The sequence below is a fragment of the Bemisia tabaci genome, chromosome 5 (assembly GCF_918797505.1).
Source record: "Bemisia tabaci chromosome 5, PGI_BMITA_v3".
Classification (NCBI taxonomy): Eukaryota; Metazoa; Arthropoda; class Insecta; order Hemiptera; family Aleyrodidae; genus Bemisia; species Bemisia tabaci.
The window spans coordinates 6359269-6382122 of NC_092797.1; the positions used below are offsets into that span (position 1 = coordinate 6359269).

Below are 22854 nucleotides of genomic sequence, written 5' to 3' on the forward strand. Positions count from 1 at the left end.
TCAATTCTGCCACACAAAGGAAAAACGCCGTATGTACATTCGAATGTTGCCAAGTTTCCTCTCAGAAAATTTTTATTTTTCAAAAAAGTTAAGACTATTTTTCCTTAAAATGTTCAGACTTTTCAGACCAAATTATAAACGAAATCCTCTGAAAATTGGAAGTGCGATCGTCACAAACGTTCCTGAAAATGCGTGATTTGTTGTAAGAAATTTGGCAACGCTTGAAGGCTCATACGACGTTTTTCCATAACACGGCAGAATTTCGTCCAGATGCAGATGCAGTCGTTCAAACCATCTGGCAAGTAACTGCAAGTTCAAGACACGTTTTGGATACACGCCAAGCAGCCCTTCGTCAACGATGGATCAGGGTTGTCATTCATTGATGATGCCTTAAAACTTTCCTGATGGTCAGCGTGTGGGAATAGTTAATTTTATGGGTAAGAGCGACAACGATGCACGATGCACGATGTCATCTCCTCATTCGTTGACGTGTGGGAAACGTGAGCTGGCATTACGACCGCGCAAAACGATGCGACAGGAGCGAAAAGACTGGGCTTGTTCGTTGTGGTGGACGCAGATGCTCTTTTTACAGGAAAATTAAGTAATTTAGAATCGCATTCATGGTCGTTCTCAAAACAGCTCCTTTTCTAAAAGGATCTCTTATGGTTTATATTGTGCTTGAAGGAGGTTAGAGGAGATCCTTAAAATACAACCAGAAAAAGGACAATTGAGCGTATTTATGCTAAAAGGAGCTATATGCATAGGGTTTGCGTGTAACATCTCCTTAACTTACAGGAAAATTAAGCACTTAAGGGTCATATTCACGGCTGTTTCCAAAACAGCTCCTTTCCTTAAAAGGTCTCTTCTGGTTTATTTTGTAATTGAAGGAAGTTAGAGGAGATCCTTAAAATACCACCATAGAAAAAGGACATTTGGGCGTATTCATGCCAAACGGAACGATATCGGGGTGTCTACCAGTTATGAAAAACCAAGATTGGGGACTTTCGGGGATTTTTAGGGGAGTTTTTCAAGAAAATCGGGGAAAATTTTTTTCCCGAAATAGTAAGAGAAATAGAGCTAGTTAGAGCGTTTAAAGGCGTATTTTATACGACTAATTTTACAAGTTATGTTGAACCGATGAAAACATAAGTACGAAAAACCAAGCAACACTTTAGTTTTTCATTCCTGGCTATACTTACCGTGCCTCCGCGGCTATCGAGAACATGTGGAAATTCCGGTGTTTAGGATGATTGATGTCATTTTTTGGGGACCTGAACAAGAAAATTCGTTGTCTCCCGCACGAAGGAACGTAACTCCAATCCAAGGTTGCCAAGTTGACTCCAACAATTGATTTATTTCACAAGAATGTAAGTGTGCAATTTTTATCCAAATTTGTCAGATTTTTGCATGAAATCGGAAGAAAAATCAGTGAAATTTTCAGTTAGAAATGCCCAAGATTTTTCTGGTTAAAATGCAATTTACAAAGGGAAATTTGGCAACATTGATTTGTAGTTACGTTCCTTCGTCTAGGAAACGACGAATTGGGGACTTTCGGGGACATCGGGGACGCCCTTCCAAAATCGGGGAAATCGGGAACTTTTGGGGATATGTGGAGGAAACAATTTTGCGAACATGCTAGATCCGCCGATGGGCGCTCATCAACCGACCAAGAACTGATATTTCCAACTGGTCCGTATACTACATTACTAGGGTACACACTTGAACGGAGCTGCATAATAATTGAGGCGAATTACGGAGCGTGGTTGCATTGCATTAGATTATTATTGAGACATTGTCCAGATCAATGGTGGCGGACGGTGCGCGGCGAGCAGCGGTCGCGTGCTCGCAAGACATAATGTCCTAGCTAAAGACATCCAGTTACAAACGCTCCAAACAATCCGTTCCGAGAGGAGTAGCGCTCAGGAAAAACGCCGTATCAACATTCGCACCTTGCCAAATTTCCCCCAATGTATATTCATTTTCAGAAGAGGTATAAATGGACCGCCTTTAACAGAGAGCACTGGAAAAAAAATACATTGGATCTAGAGTCCAGACTCTTGAAAACATTGACAAGAAAAAGGACTCTTGATTCAATCAGATTTAAGCTTAAATCAAAAGAAACTCCGCTCAAATTAAGAGGCTTGGTTCTTAATTTAAGCTTAAATCTGATTGAATCAAGAGTATTTTTTCTTGTCGATGTTTTTAAGAGTCTGGACTCTAGATCCAATGTGTTTTTTTTTTTTTGTCAATGAGGAGCCAAGCCACATCAGTTATTGCCAAATTTAGCTGGGCAATTTAATTTTTTACAAGGAAACGTTTGTGCGGATTCTTTTAAAATTTTTAAGGAATTTGCTTCGTACTATCGAAGAATTCACTGTTTGCATGATAATCTGCACAACTGTTTTCATGTAAAAAATTAAATTGCCCGATTCAATTTGGTAATAGCTGTTGTGGCTTGGTTCCTTTCTGTTTAACGTAGTCCAAATATTTTCCTTTGGAAGAGGGGGTATCGATGAGACCGTTTTGGAGCCCACCCTGAATTTCTGTAACTTGTAACAAGTTTCCAAATTTTATCCGACCTCTCCCATTCACTCGAGCCACTGTGCGTCGATATGCAGAATATTCTTCACACTGCGGGGATGAAAAATCAGGGAGGTTTCAATAAATAACGTTGAGTATTCTCCCCTTTAAAATAAATAATGACAGGAGCTTCCTACACCGAGATACGCGTTTTTACAGTTTCACCATCGATATTGATTTTTAGCGAAAATCCCTCTTTACAGTCACAAATCGGCAACAAGGACAGAATCGCAAAAACTGGCGGTGATTGCAATGATCAGTCAACTACTGTCATTTACCCGCGCGGAGACTAAATTGTCAGTAAAACCCGGCGACTAATTTTATGATGGTTGAACTTCTCTTTTTACGAGCGAGCTAATCTTTTTTTTTCCGGCTCGTGACAAGTTTCGAAAGCTGAGCGGCTGACCGAAAACCCGGCTCGAGGCAAGCCTTTTGAACATCCATAAACTGAAGTGCTGGATATTGTTTTTTACCGTTTTCTATTGCACTACCTGTCCTTTTCGAGGCTGGACCGGGAGGAATTCCTACCGTGATAGCAAAGAGAGCAGTAAGTGCATGCTGGGATTAACCCCGAAACGCATAAAAGCATGTTATAACCATGGCTCATACAGAAATATACTTATTGCTCAATTCGCTATCTCCGCAGATTCCTCCATCTCGTCTAAAAACGCACGGGCTTTAATTAGCGACGATGCAAAAACATTCGACTGGCCTAATGGCAATGGTCGGATTGGGTATAAAATCTAATCTTTTTCATTCCGCTTTTTTTCCCAGAAAATTCAAAGAAGTAAATCATCGGTTGGATGGACAAGCATAGTGAAAGAGTCTTGCCAAACCTACGCTGCCGTGGTGAGGAAAAACGCCGTATGCTCCCTCAGAAGTTGCCAAATTTCCTTTGATAAAATATGAATTTTCAGGGTAATCTGTGAATATTTTTCTTCGGGTTTTTTTTTTTTTTTTACAGAATTTGATTCGTGATCAAATCTACCGCGTTTTCATTGTAGATGTAGACCCTCTCCGTGCCGCGTCACAGACTGAAAAGCGATAGAAATCGATTTATTTTCATCGGTAGCATTAAATGAAGTTTTCTCATTGTTATTGTTTGGATCCAATTCCATATAATGAAGAATCCTCATGATGAACAGTGGCGTGGCGTGCTTTGCGATACATCGATGGATCTACCATTTGAACCTATGGAAAAAGATCGATGAATTGAGTGCTCGCAGCGAACACCTTAATAATCGATTCTTTACCATAGCTTCAAATGGAGAAATATCGATAATCGATCATTCACGCCACGCCACTGATGATGAAGTAACCACTAATATCGTTTAAAGGAACTCATCAATCATGCTAACAAATTAAAATCAACATAGACTTTGAAAATCTACATCAACATCCTCAGCGAAAGTCAGTGTAAAAATCAGGGAAAGTTTTCTTAATTTTTTTTTCGAATTCCGCTGCGGTACTTCCTTTCTTAAGTTCGAGTCCGATTCTCATCAATTTCGATGACTTTCCCACACCACACATCCTCGTGGTGGAATCCACGACCCGACGCACTTTCGGCGGACGGAACTGCTTCGTTAGTTTGAACATATTTTGCATAAGCAATTGCCGCTGACACAGCACCCAAAATTTCCACCTTGAAATGAAGACCCGCATTTTCTCTAAACAGCGTGATTTGAAAAATCACAAATATACGGCGATGAAGTGAACCTTTTTTTAATAGCCTGAAAATATCGGAATATCTTGTGTACCGTGAGTACTTAATTTTTTCGAGTGAGAAATTAAAAAGATAAATACTTATAAGTGTAATAAGTTCAATTATTTTAAAAGTACTATTTACATCCAAGACCAAAAGTTTCGCTCCACTGGCATGGGTGGTAGTGCACTTGAGTTTATTCCGAGAGAGAGGGGGTGGGGGTGGGTGGGATTGTAAAGTGTAAATTGATGGCCAAAGTGTGAAACCACGTATCTCCGACTGCGACTTTACAGACTTCCAGTCATACTTTATTTTTTCATTTGATAACTAAAGTGATTGAAAACTTCCTTGAGCTTTTTTCTCTGATAGCACAATATTTTGTGCAAATTTCAAGCAATGAAGTTTGACTTTTTTTCTCTTCGAAAAAATAAAAAAGGAGCGAATATTTTGAAACACTGCGATGAAAATACGTGGTTTCGCACTTCGGCTATCGAAATCCGTCATAAAACCAAAGAAGAGACCCAGTGCTGAGCCTAACATTGCCCTTGCATTTTGAATTTTAAACTTGTTAGTTTGTTTATGAATTTTAGTCAAAAGTCTTATTTAGATCTTTACCGCTTACTTCGATTTAACGAACTAATTTTTTTTTGTATTTTCGGTGCCCTCATCAAAAACTTCAAAAGTATATGAGGAATAAGTTCCTCCATTTTCGGCGAAGAAACCCATTTTTGGTGTCTAATGAGTTTACTGATAGCAAAATATAAAAATCGTGGATCTACCTAGGAGTCGGAAAAAAACCCGACATTTGGATGTCTGAATGCCGTCTTGACGTTAGTCATTTTTTTAAGGCAACTCGACCCACATTATAATGTTGATTAAAACTGTTATGACCAAAAAACTGAAAGTATATCAATTTGATCAGATGATGATGGCTCGGTTCTAAAACAGAAGAATAGCGCTCAAATCAAATCCCCCACAGAACATTTTTATTTCAGTTTAAAACAAACAACGGTGGAATCGTGGAATGTTGTTCCCGTTTCGCAACAAAATGCACTTCTTTCGATAACAATGCCAATTGCTCTTTAACGACGAAGTGACATTTTGCGGGCGGTTTTGTGCATGCATGGTTGACCGCTGCACTAAGCACTTTTTTGAGGGGCTAATCTAGTGCGGTTAACCAGCTTTTTTCCAAGAGTTTTTGCTCCCATAATACCGTTTGACTGATTAGACGGGCAGGCTCCTCTCACTTGGCTTTGGTCTGTGGTCAACTGGTCACTTGGCCAATCCGCTCAATTGCCATCATGCCGTGTAAACAACGCTATAAAACCAGGATCGCGATTCAGCAGATCACCAGATAATTTACAGTTGTTTCGCAGAAAGACTAAAAGCTAATCCAATACTGCCGTGCTAAGGAGGAACGCCGTATGAACATTCGAGAGATGCCAAATTTCTTTTGACGAAATATTTCTTTTTGAGGGAAATTATGAATATTATCCCTTGAAAATTTCAGGAACTTCAGATCAGAATACGAACAAAATTCTCTGAAAAATCGGGGAAAAAATATTCTAAAGGTTACCAGGGAGTTTGTGATTTATTAAAGAAAATTTGGCAACGCCTGAAGGTTCATACGGTATTTTTCCTTAGCATGGCAGAATACGCGTGCGTCGAAATTTATATGAAATTAAAATCGTAAAAACGGGTTATAAAATCAAGTATTTTTGTAACGTGCGTCGGTAGTTCGCACGCGCGTATCGACGATATTTGGCAAAAAATGGCATACAATTGAAATAAGTAGATTGAATATCGATATGTCGATCGAACTTCAATACATCGGTGGACTGACAATCCCATGAAAACCTGGGGGACTCGATGCATTGTCTCAGATAGTCTAGTGTTTTCAGAAATTCATGTACTCTAGTTCTCCTCTCAGGACTCACAATCAGGGTTGTAACTTGCGAATGGCTAGCGCATTCGATTACCACCGATACGATCCAGGTTCAGTCCTGGCGGCTGCCGGGTAATTTTAAACGAAGTCGCAGACTTTCAACACTAAGCAGGGTGTATAGTTTTTTTTCAGTTTGGAAAATCCTGATGAAATCCTGATTTTTCCTGATTCTTGACTGCAAAATTCTAATTTCTTAATTTTTCCAAATCCTCATCAAATCCTGATTTTTTGCGGAGAAAACTTAAAATTTCTGCATAAGCGTATGCAAAAGCATAAAAAAATCCGATCGAACAGCCGACTTTCCTCAAATCCTGATTTTACGACCCATTTTTCATCAAATCCTGATGAAATCGGGAAAATCCTGACGCTAGACACCCTGCTAAGATTTGGTCCCTTCAACCCAAAGATTTCGTCCATTTGACACAGGGAAAACTATCATAAAACGTTTTCCAACAGCTTGCGAGACCTCGTATTTTACTTCCTATATTCACAAAAAATTTTGGTTCCTTTTTCTCACTGTATAGAGTGTACTGAAACCTTTTCAATCAATCGTCTCCATATTTTCGAGGGCCTCCGCGAAAATTAGGTAGCGCCCTTCCATCAGATAAGCGACAAGGTGTACTAGATGACGTCATACACACATTTCTCGAAGGAGGACTACTCCCACTTTTATTCACATCGAAACTACTAATTGAAAAGTTTGAACTTGCGTGACCGTCAAAATTCATACCATGAGACTTTCCTCTAAAGCGTGACGAGGCACTGCGGTGTGTCTTATCGGAGACGGTAGCGATTACCCTTGGCGGTGTGCTGTGTAGCAATTGTAGCATGCGCTTGAATGTCCACATGAATGGATGGTCAATTCAAATGAGTGCTCCCGAGCCACCGGCTGAATGTGAGGAGAAATTTCGCGCCCATAAACACCGCGCAAATCTGGATCGCGCACTTTGAATGAATCGTCGTCGTCGATGTCAGTTCACTGCGGCGAGTGCGCATGCGCACGAGCGCCACGCACGACTAGACAGACACAGTCGATACACCAAAGGGTTTCGTTTTCTAATTGGATTAATTTATGGAGAATCCCGAGGCCGCGCTGGGCTGAGTTTAGAGTTTCTTCAACGCTGAGCCTGGATTAAGTTGGGGAAGTGAAACTAGTCCCGCGATAGTTGTAAACATGCACCGTGTGCTGGTCGATTATTGAAATTGATGGACAAAGCGATAGACAAAAAAATAACGATGAAAATGGACATTTCGACGTCACTTTTCCACTCATAAATTGTGATTTTACCAGGGAGTTGTCCATATCGAACTGAAAAGGAAGGGTGTGCTGGGTTTAGAGTTTCTTCAACGCTGAGCCTGGATGAAGTTGGAGAAGTGAACCTAGCTCCGCGACAATTGTAAACATGCACCGTGTGCTGGTTGATTATTGGAATCGATGGGCAAAGCGGTAGACAAATAAACCACGACGAAAATGGACATTTCGACGACATTTCCACTCGTAATTTGTGATTTTACCAGGAAGTTGTCCATATCGAACTGAGAGGGAAGGGTATCGAAAAGGGCCAATTCTGAATTCCTTCAACTCTGCGAAATTTTGCTCCTTGGAGGTCAATGAGTTTTGCGGAATGGAGTCATGAATTGGTCATTTCTGTCCTTTAAAAGGCCTAATACTGGCCTAAACATGGATCTGCAGGCCGATTTGGATGAAAAATGAGAATTTTACGGCTTTAAACCGCAAACACGCGAAACCAGGATTTTTCGCGAAATCGGCCTTCAGACCCATGTTCAGGCCAATATTAAACCCGCGAAGAGACCAAAAATAGCCAAATCATAATGCATTCGGTAAAATATGTGTGGATCTTCAAAGAATAAAAAATCGTGATGTTGAGGGGGTCCAAAAATGGCCTTGATCGATATTCCTCCTTTCACGGATATTTCCTCTAATATAACATGAAAAAATCTGCAAAATTTTGCGGAGAAATCGCAAAACCATATTCCTGTAAACAATTCCAGATTAAGTCAATTATTGAAATAGCCTCCATGCAAGCTGGGCTTCTCGATTTCCTTTGACATTTTTGCAGTGGTGAATGCATAGCTGAAGTGCGCTCCAGCTAGAATCTTATTTAGCAAATGGGTGGTTTTTATACGAGGATTAAAAATAAACAAGTGGTACGGAATATAACAAAAGAATATGAACTATGCAAACCGATAATCCGGGTATCGGAACTTGGCTGTTTGAAAACGCCTTCAAGTGCGGCGTGACACCTCACGCATTCCGGAGAGTTTGAATAGTTGTATCATTGCGCCTTAGAAATGCGACGGGAGATTACAATTGAAATAGCCTTCATATCATACACGCTGGGCTTGTCGATTTCCTTCGACATTTTTGCAGTGGTGAATGCATAGCTGAAGTGCGCTCCAGCTAGAATTTTATTTAGCAAATGGGTGGTTTTTATACGAGGATTAAAAATAAACAAGTGGCATGGAGTATAACAAAAGAATATGAACTATTCAAAACGATAATCCGGGTATCGGAACTTGGCCGTTTGAAAACGCCTTCAAGTGCGGCGTGATACCTCACGCATTCCGGAGAGTTCGAATAGTTGTATCATTGTGCCTTAGAAGTGCGACGGGAGATTACTATTCTGCAACTTTGAAATGGGGCACGTTTTGTCTACAGTAAAAACGATCTCTTCAGCAGTCTGATTATTGAAATTGATAGACAAAGCGATAGACGATGGAAACGCACGGAAAATTTAGTGGTCCTAATGGCTGAAAAGGGTGGATGTGGTGCTCTGAAGCTAAGGGGGGGGGGGGAGAGGTGGACTTTGGAGAGGCAAAATGATTTACAGTATATTCGTTAAAATATTTCACGGGCTTGGTTTATACGCTACATTTTGGATATATTATTGCATTTCACCGACAAAAACAACCCCTACCATGCAAAATTACGTACAAATAACCAGGCAACTGCACCCGGTGTAAGTCTTTCCAGAATTATTTTTCGAAGACAAAGCTACAAAACAAGTGTTTACCGGGTCCTCAAACTTGAAAGAAGAGTCGTGCCCCACCTCGCCGAGTAAGAACGGCGAATCTACGTTTGGTTTCCATTGGAGATACGCGGTTTTTGGGTGGTGACTGGTAGAGCGGAACCATATCCAGCGGCAGTTCCTTCGTGACGAGCGATGCGAATATAAAGATGGGACTCACGGTCAAGATTATGTTCACCTCGGCGCGAGTCGCGAGTGGCAAGGTTGTCGGTACCTCCGAGCTTCCACGGTTTCGAATTGCTCGCGCGAGTTGCAAGCGCGAGTTCGTTGTTTTATCGCGCTAATTGTCCGCTCAAAATAACGTCCACGGCCGGTCGAGATAATGATTGAGCTTTGGCTTATTTGACTGGTTGAACTTTCAGCGATGGGCGAAATTTTGACGGCGATAAGATCTGGGGCTAAGGTTGCTGTGCAGTGGTAAGGATGGGCAATTCTTAAATTAAACGACACAACGGATAATACACTGGAAAAAAAGTCGCTTGGATGCAAAATCTGGACTCTTAAAAACATTGACAAGAGAAAATATTCTTGATTCAATCGGACTTTTTGCTTGAATCAAAAGGAAATCCGCCTAAATTAAGAGGCTCGGCTCTTCGATTCAAGGAAAAATCGGATGGAATCAATGTTATTAAGAGTCTGGACTCTAGATTCAAGCGACTTTTTTTTCCAGTGTAAGAATATCGTTGGTCCAAAAAAGATCCATCACAGCGGGACGAAGAGGGAGAAAAACAAAAAACAAAATCAGAAACTAATCTACGTCGATAATTTTCTATTGTTGGAAAAATTTCCGATCCGATTCATGTTTTTGAGCTATATACACTGACCAAAAATGAAATTCTTAACTTTGCCGTCAATAAATATTTTTTTCTTGAATCAAGAATGATGCTGCTCAAAAGCCATATTTTTGCTTGACCCAATCATTTTTTCTTGTCCGCAGAGAAATTCAGCTTGAATCTAGTTGCTTAGTTCCATACGGCTGCGGTATGTAAGATGGAAAAGTGCCTTGTATCTTATCTTCGGCCTAGTGTTAGACATGTATCATGGTCAATTTGTACACGTAAAGATACTGGACACACATGACAGACATTTATGTCCACAGGGATGCATATTGCATATGGTCTTGGTGGTGCAAAACTGAAAAAATCCTGTTCCAGAATAAAATCATACTTAAGAATGTACAAAAATCGTCAAGTAACCATTATAACCTGAATGTCCCTAGTTGTCACCCTTTTTTGGCACGCGCCAACCGTAAGCACCCTGTAAATGACTCTGCACTTTTGCAGTGCGATTTATCGAACTGTGGCTTCATTGATCTTTCCGTTGCCCCTCTGACAAGAAGGCACATCTCTGTTTCCTCTTGAGCCCCGTTTCACATACGAATCCATGTTTTCTGGGGATCATGCGGAAATCGACTTACGCCCTTACGCCAGAGGAGCGACGTTTTGATAGAGATTGAGGAGAAGATTCAGTTACAAGGGCCATCAGCTCGGTTTGACAAACCGAACGGAGCCGCCGATATTGAACCGCACATAACACGGCTCATGTGACCGAGCTTGGGTGTTCAATTGAATGACTGACCAATGGTTTCGTCACGATGTTTTGACCCCTCTCTTTTGGCCTTCAGGATTTATTTCTCCTCTCATTAGAGGTGTAAGTGCGCATCGTGTCGCTTAAGGCCAATGCACACCGACATGACTGCTATCGCGATATTGGCGCGACTGTGGCCATATCGCGCGACGAAATGGTAAACCTCAGTGCAGTGTTGCCATTTGAGATGCAGTTTTAGCACACGGTTTATCGATAACTAAAGTGCGAAACCACGTATCTCTACTGCCGTGTTCCAAAACCTCCAATCCTTTATCGTTATTTTGGAAAACAAGGCGACTTTATAACTTGAAATTTCCCCAGTCTGCTAGTAGAGAGGAAAAGTCATGAAAATTTTCAAGAAATCACGTTGACTATTTTCTAAAGAGAAAATATAGTATGGCAGGAAGTCTACAACGTCGCAAAAGGAAATGCGTGGTTTCGTACTTTAGCCATCGTTATTTTTCCCATCAGTTATAAGGTCATGCAATAAGCATCTAAAACATGTGCCTTGAGGTGGAAAATCAAATGATTTTGAAGTGAACTATTTGAGAGGCTCTCACCAGCTTCTATGAGCTTTAACAGCTTTTTCCTCGAATTTCCTGTTTTTTTGTCCACAAATTTGAATTGTTGCCGAGGTGTAAATACTTACAATTTATTGGTGTTTTTGGCACAAACTTATGCAGAATCAACCCCTCTAAGATACCCTGGTGAAGTTACCGAATTTTTTTAATATCTCTACCTCAAGGCACATTTTGCTTGACGTACTTAGTGGTCCGTACTCTCTGGTATTGAATTAACGGCTGTGTGTCGAACATTAACGCTTAACTGGAGACATGGATTAAAAAAACCGCGATAACATTTCTGAGATTTGAATGTTTTGAGGAAGAAATAAACCATGCCAATGTAATTCCCGACAGTGATAACCATTCAAGCTTTTTTGGGACCCGTCACCATGGAGATCCAGATTCAAAAATTTTATTTTTTCGTCTGAAATTCTGAGCGGAGAGAATATACGAGTTAAAACAATCAGTTTCATCGTTTGGCAACCGGGTGATTTGACAGTTGCGCAATCAGCGACGGACGGTGATCGGGCACTTGCTACTTGTCATTTAGACACGGTTCGTGAAATATTTAATTGCTCTGAAAACAAGTCGGGCGTAGTTTCCTTGCGGAATGAAATATCTCAGGTCTTCCCGAAAGTCGTCGTGAGACGCAAAGAATATTGAGCACGATTTGGCAGCCTCGCTACTGCCCCCTATAAATAATCAGCGCGACAATTCGCGCGGCGATTCTCTCATAATCGTTCGGTTCCTCAGAAATTAATAATCGGAGCAAATTCGCCACTAGACTCGATTTTCTCGGTTATGAGACGGACTCCTCCGAGATTGGAGGGATTAAAGATTTAGCTGATGCACTGGAAAAAAAAAAAAACCACATTGGATCTAGAGTCCAGACTCTTAAAAACATCGACAAGAAAAAATACTCTTGATTCAATCGGATTTTTGCTTGAATTAAGAACCAAGCCTCTTAATTTGAGCGGATTTCCTTTTGATTTAAGCTTAAATCTGATTGAAACAAGAGTATGTTTTCTTGTCAATGTTTTCAAGAGTCTGGACTCTAGATTCTATGTGTTTTTTTCCAGTGTGCGTAATTTTGTTTATTTCGCGAAGAAATAAATCGATTTCAACAGACACGTGGGTCACATTATAGAGAAAATAGTGTATATTTCCTTCGAAAATACATTAATTGGTGATACGGGAATATAGTTATATGAATTCGACTATATAGTCGCAAAAATTTCCCGTCATAAATTCAAAGTTGAGAAAGAATATTTTGAACGTCAAATCGCCCCCCCCCCCTCCCCCCAATGACAAATGACAAATTTTGGGGGAAAATGTTGCACAAGTACCCTAAAAATTACACCTTCAACCCTCTGTTTCTCTCTGTTAGTTTAGCATTTTACGAGCCCCACAGCTGAAATAAAACCCTTCATGTCATACGGCGACCATTGTGATTAAAATCCGAAAGTGTGGTCAACGTTCACCGCATATGAATCTTTCGCTTCGAAGTTGGAAGAACGAAATTTAGAGCTGAACAACGGCAGCGAATTGAGAATGAGAAGAAATGACAGCATTGCTGCAGAAAAAATAGGTCTATTAAAGTGAACCGTGACCTCTTGACTCATCGAAATGTTACTGCCGCATTGTTCGAATGCATTGCCGTCAATTCTGCTGTACTAAGGAAGAACGTCGCATGAACCTTCAGGCGTTGTCAAATTTCCTTCGATAAAACACGGATTTTCTGGTAAACTTATGAATATTTTTCTTCCAATTTTTTAGATAATTTTGCTCGCAATTCCACAGAAGAGTCCTGAAAATTTCAAGGGAAAATATTCATAATTTTCCTTAAAAATGAACATTTTATCGGAGGCAATTTGGCGACGCTCGAAAGCTCATACGGCGTTCTTCCTTATAGCATGGCACAATTACGCTCCAATTTCACGATTTGACGCGGGATCAGCTTACAACTAATCCTCAAAATTATTGCACGAGTGAGACATTGGCAGCTTCGGGTGCTTAAACGATTAAAGTGGCGGTGGTGGGGGGGGGGGGGGGGTGGAGGTAGAGGATAATACGAAGAAGAATGCCAACTGCTCGGAGTTCAGTTACCGTGGCGCATGGCGTTTCGGTGATGATTATTGTCGCTTTTCTCGAAAGTAATAATTGGAGATACACGTTCACTCAACTCACATTCTGCCATACTGAGGAAGAACGCAGTATGGGCTTTCACACGTTGCCCAATTTATTTTCATAAGGTCAGAATATTAAGGGAGATTTGGACCGAATCAAGCAGAAAGGAACCAATCCACATTAGATATTGGCAATTTTAATTGAGTAATTTAGTTATTCACATGAGAACGGTTATGCGGATTATTGTGCAAATTTCGGTGAAATTTCTGCACAGCTTTCCAAAGGGATCCGCACCAATGTTCTCTTGCAAAAGATCAAATCGCTCAGTTAAATTTGGCAATAGCTGATGTGGTTTGGTTCCTTTTTGCTGTACACGGTCTATTTGAGGATTGGAGATTCAAAGCCTGATGAGCGTCATCGGTTTTTGTTAAGATAGAGCAACCGTTCCTATAATTTACCATGTCATGAAAGAAGATTATACCTTGTCATGAAAAGAAGACAAAAAAGAGGAAATTCAGGGTTGGGAAAAATTGTCCAGATTTTCTTCAACTTTCCCATGTTTCCCCTGACTTTTCAAGAGCTTGCCACCCTGAATTATACGTAGTTTAGTTATTGCGTTAAATTCCCTCGAATAAAAATTACTGGCGGAATTTTTATTCAGAACAGACGGTAGGTGTTATCGCGCCTAGGTTCACTGTGAAAACAGTGAGCTCAACTATTTGCGTTATTTGCACAGCTGTGGAAGGAATTTCTCGCACTCCTAATTTTCCGCCGTCTATTTCGACTCTCCTCTGACATAAGGGTGTGCCTCACTTTCTGCATGAGCCCCAGAAAGCATGAATTTATATGTGAAAGGAGGTTCTTGTGGAAAATAAGATACGCCCTTAAGTCAGAGGGCCGCCTATTTCAGTGCATCGCTTTGACGCAATTCGGCAAAAAAGCTGGATTCGATGACTGTGCTCTTTGGCCCGAGCCACAGTGGATCGAGTCAACAGGAGAGGTCGGACAAAATTTGGAAATTGTAAAAGCTTGCAACTCCGTTCATACAAAACTTTGAGATTTTAAAAGTAGCTCCGTTGGTTTCTTCGTGACATTTTCCACCAGAGGCACCCCTTGAAACTTAAATTATGACAGATTAAAAAACAAAATTTGCGGTTTTAGTCAAAAATTTCATGTCCGACCTCTGTGATTGACTCGATCCACTGTGCGGGCGTGAGTATTTTTTCCATCGATTCGCTGACGAACAGGAATACGAAAATTCCAGCTCATCAATATTTCATTCATTTAATTCATGGGTTGAAGACCTGAAGTCATATATCCCTTGGTAATTTTCTGTGACACTTGTTTAAAATTTATAACTAAATGCATCGCTGAAATGTATTCAAATCTTTCGAGAAAATTTCCCAGAGGTTTGAAGGATGGAGGTGATTTTCCCTAATATTTCTCGCTACATTAGTGCATTATTGTCACTTGGTTCTGACTCACTTCCATTGCTGGTGCCTATTAATATCTTACACATAATTCGTTTGCAGTGAGCCATATTGCTTCGTGGGCGAAATCACTGACTGGAGAAAAAAAGTCCACTTTCTGCAGCTGAATTTCCTGACGTTTCAGCAGGTTTAGGAAACATTGACCAGATTTTCTTTAACTTTTCTACATTGGTCCTGACTTTTTAAGAGCTTGTCACCCTAAATTATGCGTAGTTCAAGGAAGTAACGTAACACTGATCGAGATTTAGGGGAATCCGACTTCAGCTTTAAAAATTAAAATCGTGGCTTTCGCTTTCGGTATATGAAAAAAAGAGAGAAAATAGGAAGAAGAGAAAAGAGGAGTCTTTTAAACGGAGTAATAAGCCTGATATTACAGCTGAAAGTGAGTATTTTGTTGCAAAAGGAAAGTGCTAGGTTACACGAATCGATTAATTTAGTAGTCGCTACTCATTTCAGTAGTTGTATGCGGACCAACCTCTTTTTTTTAATCGAAGAACCTGGGAAAATTGTCGGAACCTAACTGAAAAATTTTGGCTCATTTAGAGCCTGTTCTATGTTGACTAAAGTTTCACAGATTGTTCGCTATCCATGCGAATATCCATTCAACGTTTACTGCTACGTGCTACAAACGTAAGTACTTTTAAAGCAAGTAATAATTATTTATGACTGGGGGAAAAAATTAGTGTTCTGCACCAACTTTATGCCTGATTTCGACCCAATAAATCCGTTAGGTACTGTACGCCGACAATATTGGTTCATTAACTGACCATAGCGAGTATTGGTTCGTATAAAAACACCAATATTCTTCGTGCACACTACACAAACCTAGTGCCGGATTTTTACCCAGTATATCCGTTAGGTGCTGTACACCGACAATATTGGTTCATTAACCAACAATTTTGAGTATCGGTTCGTATAAAACACCAATATTCTTGGTGTATCGGTAATTCAACGGGTCATCGACACTAATATCATATTTAGTGCACACCTTTTGCACATACGGTCATTCGCACTCACTACTCCATTCTTCAGGACGACAGAACGAGAGGGGCGTCTCCATATGCTCACCGTTAGATGAGCAATTTCACTGTGGTTTTTTCCTCCATGTGTAGAACGAAACGAAAACTCCCTGGCATCGCAATTTTCTGCATTACATCCTAATAACATGCTCCCATCTCGGTCCTCCCGACTGCAGTGCTGAGGAAAAAAGCCGTATTACCTTTCAAACATTGCCAAATTTCCCCCGATAAAATACTTATTTTTGAGGAAAGATATACATTACTTTCCCTGAAATTTTCATGTAATATAGATTAAATTGCGAACATAATTCCCTAAAAAATTTGATGAAAAATATTTAAAATTTCCCCAATAATTTCGTTTATTATCGAAGGAAACGTGGCAACGTCTGAAGGCTCATACGGCGTTTTTCCTCAGGTCAGAAGCCGAGTCCTTCCCCGATTCCAGCGAAGCCGGGCAGGGTTTCCTCGCGAGAAAGCCTGAAAAAAAACGGAGCTCTCGAGTTTTTTCCTCGGTTGTATAGCATTCCTCCGGTACAGGGTTGTCAAATTGCTTCATTTTCGAGGGTTTGAGCGGGGGATAAACGGGTTTTAGCGGGCGATTCGGCGGTGGAGCGGTGTAATTGAGGGGTGGGTTATGACGGATGACTCAACGGAGACTAATCCGGAGGCCGCGGCGTCCACGGCGAGGCGCGCGAGCCCCTGGATACTGACCTATCCCTATGCCCGGCATAGTATGCCGAGCGCATTATGCATTACGTATGCTGTCCATAACAACGTTGGCTAATTACATGGAGCAGGTTGTCAGATCCCATGCGAAAACTCTCTTCTTCAAATCCTTAGGTAGATTGTCCTGGGGTCGTATCATTGTTCGTTCCTTAAAAAGATCCTTTCCGATGGGACGGTCCCATTAAGTATGCATTGCCCTGTATTTATAGTTGTTCCTTATACAGTTTCTTCCCTTAGGAGACCCCCTCTAGTTATTTTTGTGATTAAATTGAGGTTCAGGGGTCCTTAACATAGTTTTATTAGAAGGAAAATTCTTGCAAACCTTTAGTAAGATTCAGAAGTGTAACTCACGAAATCAGAAAATGGAAAATGGAACTTGACGAGGGATGATAATGATTTGACGCAACAAAAGTACCAAGCGCGAGAGAAAATATACCACGACTTTTGTAAATCATATGGTAGGCTTGCATCTACCTGAAAATTTGTTAAAATCATAGAATTACTTCTTCCGGATCTTGTATACTTTTTGTAGTGCGAAATAATGACAATATCGCTTTCCAGGATCCATTTTAAGAGTTTCACGACTGAATTTCACGCAAGGTTTGCAAACATTACTCTTTTCATAAACTAACTTAAGGACCGACTAGGAATACGGTCCATCGTCACTAAGTGAGGTTTAACGAGATCGTTAACATAGCATCACAAAATGGAAACTTTTTGCTAATTTCGTATTAAATAAAAAAAGAAACTCTGGGAATGGATCCATATGAGGGAATAAAATAATCTGCCATTGCAAAATGTACAAAACATGGACGAAAAAAATTATTTAATTTTACCACGCTTAGGCGCACCTATCTTAAAATTTACAAAACTTGCAATCCAATTTCTTTCTTGTTTTTTTACGTTTTGCCATAGCAAATCATTTTAAACCCACATACAAGTATGGTTCATTTCCAGAGGTAAAACACTAAATTTTACAAAAGGTTCTCAAATCTTGTCCTTTTTAACATGCTACGTTCCAATGTTTTTCTAGAATATAGCATTAAAGCATGGACATTTTTTAAAGGGTTTAAATATTTTACTTTAAAACTCGCGGACTCAGTTTTTTGTTTCACTTCGCGGAACCGCATGATATTACGTTAAAAAAACGAAGTTTGTAAAACTTGGCTACGTCACACGCAATGCTGGCCAAGATGCTTTCAAATTATGAATTACTTCTGGGTAACTTGGACAGAGCGTGAATATTAAATCCAACCGTTTCCAATTAAAAGAAGGGGGCACGAGGGAGTTTCTGAGACTGGTTCTTTTCAGCATTCCTTTTGTTCCAAAGTGCACTGCATCCTGAAGTGTTCCCGGCTCCTCTTCCCTCTGTCTCTTTCAATGGCCTCTTTTTTTGTAGATTTTTTTTGATGGAAATTAAGAGGAAAATGCTTCAAACAAGATGCGGCTCTAGTGACGAGGCGTAAATGATCGATTATCAATATTTCTCCATTTGAAGCCATGGCAAAGAATCGATTATTAAGGTGTTCGTCGCAAACACCCTTTTCGATCCTTTTCCATGGGTTGAAATTGCAGATCAATCGATAAATCGCAAAGCATGATACGCCACAGGGCGGCTCTTCCGACCTTCTTCATGAAAAAAGTGACTACTGATTTCCCTCATCGCAACAGTGGCGTGGCTTGTTTTTCGATACATTGATTTATCTGCCATTTAACCGTATGGAAAAGGATCGATACACAGGATGCTCGCAACGAACACCTCAATAATCGATTCTTTACCATAGCTTCCAATAGGGAAATGTTAATAATCGATCATTCACGTCTTGCCACCACAGAGAATTTTTAAATATAACGTGATGAGGATTATTTCATGAAATTTTGCTACTATAGTTATTAATGTCATAATACAATGATGATTTGGTTTCGTTGAAGTTAAATTAGAGCAAATGAATTTAGGAATTTGAAAAATTTCAACATTTTGGAGATGAAAATTGAAACTTGTCAATGAACTCTATATCTCATGCGAAAAAATATTAATTTAGAATTATTATTTCCGAAAAATTATTACTTCGATGATACCTAAATTTTTTTAAAATCACAGATTTATTCTCAAATCCTTGAATTTTTTTGTTTACTCTTCACTAGTATCAAGCTGAAATTCATTATTTATTTCTGTGTTTCCATCTCTAAAAAACCAAAAATTCATTTATTTAAACAGTATAGCCATGCTAATTAAACTTCGTAATATGGTTTAATCATTTTCCCTCTTTTTTTCTTTTTAACTTTTTTTGCCGGTTTTTATGTACGGAGCGAGAGATAGTTTTCGAATGCCCAAGAAAATACCTAGATTCATGAAGAACTTCACAAGAAAAAACTGGAGATTGATTACAGAGGAAATTAGTAAATGGACATATTCCTTACGCTGTTAACTAACCGACTACTCCCCCGAGACATGTGCATTCCATTCACGGCACCTCGAAATTCCAGAACGAAAGGAGAAAACTCATCATTTGTCCTCACCAAAAATTGCCTGGGCCCCCGCCCCGCCCCCAATTTCAAGACCGGAGCGGCTTCCGCGGGTCCTGCGGCAACCCCAAATGTGGGGGGGGGGGGGCGCCCTCCCACTAAACAGCCTTGCTAAGAAGAAACGTCGTTCGAACTCCCGGATGTTGTCAAATTTCCTCCTTGAAACATTCATTTACGAGGAAATTGATGAACATGATGTGTCTAATGTGTGCACGGAGAAAAAAACTTCGTGCGTGGGACCCGAAGTTTAGGTCACATGGATCTCTGAAGTTTTCAGATTGAGCATCTGAACACTTAAGGTCCAGCTGCTGAGGTTTGGATCACACATTTGAAACTTCAGTTCTTACATCTGAAGTACTTCGGTTTTCACAGCCGAAAAACTTCGGTTCTCACATCCGAAAAATTTCGGTTCTTTCGTCTGAAGTGCTTCAGATGTAAGAACTGAAGTTTCAGATGTGTGATCCGAACCTCGACAGCTAGACCTTAAGTGTTCAGATGCTCAATCGAAAAACTTCAGAGATCCATGTGACCTAAACTTTGGGTCCCACGTACGAGGTTTTTTTCTCCGTGTGTAACAGACCAATCTGACAACACCTGAAAGCTCACACGTCGTTTTTCCTTCAGCCGAGATTCAATTTAAATGACCCGATCGCCCGGGCTGCCCTCCCCCAATCCCGATGGGCCCCGTCTTTTATTACTGGGATTTGAGGAGGTGCCGTTGAACCGGAGTCGCCGGAACTCGGGTGTGGGCCCAGTTTTTAATGCTGTAATTGATGTAAGCCGGGGCCCCCGGGCCCCCGGCCCGGGTCCATTATCACTGCGTGATGCCACGCTCCCCCCCCCTTCCGCATAGACCTAGACCTAGGTCTTTCGTCCGGTGCATCTTCTGGTGTTGCCAAGCTTTGGAATGTTGCTATGCAACTACAGGAGGAAAAAATTTCGAACAGAGAGCTGATTATATTGAAATTGGTAGACAAACCTATAGACAAAGGGGAAAAACTGATTGACATTAGTAAGTCAATCCGTTTTCCCCCTTTGTCTATAGGTTTTGTCCCTTATTTGTCCATAGGTGCGTCCATAGGTCATGAGTTACTAAACTTATGATAGATCCTCGTGAAATCAACATTCGCTGACAGGAGATCGCACATGTCTGGAGTCACGCTAAATTGACCCCAGAAAGATAATTTATTGATTGGTTCATTTTTATTATTTTAGGAGGATGCTACCTTAAAGCAAATTATGGGAGCTCCGTGAATGAATTGGACGTATTTCTGTCAAACGGAACTATGTGCATTAAGACATGAGTCCTGAGACCCATAAGAATACACGCATAATAGGGCTCACGTCATAATGCAAATAGTTCCGTTTGATAGAAATACGTCCAATTACATGACTCCCGGGATTTTAGAAGAGAATACTTAATCCGTCTACAATCTTTTTTCGTCCCGTCTCCCGGGCTGTGCTGCCTTGCTCAGGAAAATATATAAGCATTCCCATGTTGCCAAATCACCTCCCTTACAGTGTAAATTTATTAAGAAAAATTATGGATATTAATTTATAAAATTTTCAGGAATATTGATTAAAGTCCCAATACAAATCTCGAAAAAATGGAAGGGAACTTTTTAGGAAGGAGCGAAATTTTCAAAGAGATTAAAATTTTACGGGAAGAAATCTAGCAAAGTATGAGTGGTTACACTGCCAAGGAAACACGCCAAGGAAAAACACCATATGAGCATTCGCACGTTGCCAAATTTCCTCTCAGAAAATTGAATTTGTGGGGAAAGTTATGAATATTTTCCCTTGAAATTTTCAGACGATTCAGATTAAATTACGATCGGAATTCTCTGTAAAATCGGAAGAAAACTGATGATAAATATTCCCGAAAATTCGCGGTTTATCGAAGGAAATTCGGCAACGCTTGAAGGCTCATACGGTGTTTTCCTTAGCGCGGCCGCATGAGCCCTACGCACCTGAAACGGCAGCATACGAGACGATACTGATCAGCATAAACAACGCGAGAGGTTCCCCGCGAAAAACTCTTACCTTGTAGCAAAATTCCAACATTTTTGCAGAGACTTATCTCGATTGACTGGGAAAGAAACTCGCCTACCTGGAACAGACGATGGATCGATTAGAACAAAGCACGAAAAATGCAGTCACAGTGCAAGAGAGCACGGGTATCAGATTATGAATAAAGTGGTCCCGTGTTATGAGAGCAGCGGATTAATAGAACATATTTACGCTAAAAGGAACTACGTGCATAGGGATTGCGCGTAACATAGTTCCTTTTAGCATAAATACGTCCGATGGATAGGTAAATAAATTGAATAACACCAGATGAGCCCGGAGAGGAGATGCTAATGGCCAGCATCGTTTATGCAAATGCGGTCCTCGCGGGCTGATCAGCCTGATCGGCGCAAACAAGGCGGTAACACGATGCTCGCCTGATTATATTCATATGTTTGCTCTTGCGTGACGATTCGCGCAGCGGTGCGCTCCGAGCGTCAGCGTGCGTAACGCGGGTTCCTCCGAAAAATCTTGGACTCCCAGACGCCGTGGATTCTGGATATTCTTACGGCGAATAAAGCACCACGAAAATTCTCGGTGCGAAATCTGATCAATGGCATTTTTCTTCCTAGAATCAAGAAAATGTCTTCTCGGTGGCAAATACAGGAATATCTGCGTCTTAAGTTTCGCTAATTTTCCAAAGCAAAGCATACATGAAAGCTGGTCGAACATTTTCGCATAAAAATTGCGTAAAAATGTCGAACAGAATCGGAATTATCTGTCTGTAATCTGTGGCGCAAGAAAAAAAAAAAAAAAAAAAAAAAAAAAAAAAAAAAAAAAAAACGAACGTTCGAAAAAAAGCTGGTTGAAAGTCTAACCTGCCACGATCAGGGCAAAAAATCTTACAGGTTAGAACCTGTAACCTAAATGAACCTAAATGAAATAACCTAATGAACCATCGTGCCCTTGACGAGCACAAAACAGATTGAAATACTCCAAAAATTCGTAAGGACACAACGGATTGTTTTTCATGGACATTTCATAATCCGATTTTTCGACACAAATCAACCAAAATCTCTCTTTGGTAAATGACTCAATGCACCGAGGTCTCTTATCCTTTTGACGGTAACATTGCACGAAATTTTCAATATTTTCCCCTAGCTTGCTTGATGATGATACAGATATTATAAAATTAGAATAAAATCGCAGTATTGGGTGCTGGTAATTTGCAAAGGTTGAGCTCCTTATTGTCGGAAGGATAATGAGAGCATTAGGTATTCCCATCAAAAACCACCGAAATGTCATTATGACTTAATTAAAGGGCTGCTGCGCGTAGGCTGCACTTGCTCCCATTGCCCATGTACTTGCATTTAACGCGGGGTTGATTACAAGCTCGTGTAAGCGGTGAAAGTTAAATGATAGGCATGGGAAACACAGAGAGGTGGTGTGGGTTCTCGGGGAAACCCACTTTCCGCATAGATGACTTTCATTATGACCTCACTGTTACCTTCTTTGGGATAACCTCCGTACGC

At 40.5% G+C, this 22854-nt stretch overlaps 1 protein-coding gene across 8 annotated transcripts in view; it reads right to left on the reverse strand.

Moving 5' to 3' along the window:
- Positions 1 to 22854, reverse strand: part of LOC109034885 (sodium-dependent nutrient amino acid transporter 1) — a 186652-nt gene that overhangs the window by 64861 nt on the left and 98937 nt on the right. For 2 of the 8 annotated variants that reach the window (XM_019048277.2, XM_072301132.1), the window contains one exon: positions 21359 to 21425. The exons of the other annotated variants lie outside the window; for them this stretch is intronic. In XM_019048277.2, coding sequence (XP_018903822.2) covers positions 21359 to 21379 — 21 coding nt within the window. In that variant the 5' untranslated portion in view covers positions 21380 to 21425. The remainder of the gene's footprint in view (positions 1 to 21358; positions 21426 to 22854) is intronic. 8 annotated transcript variants of the gene reach the window in all.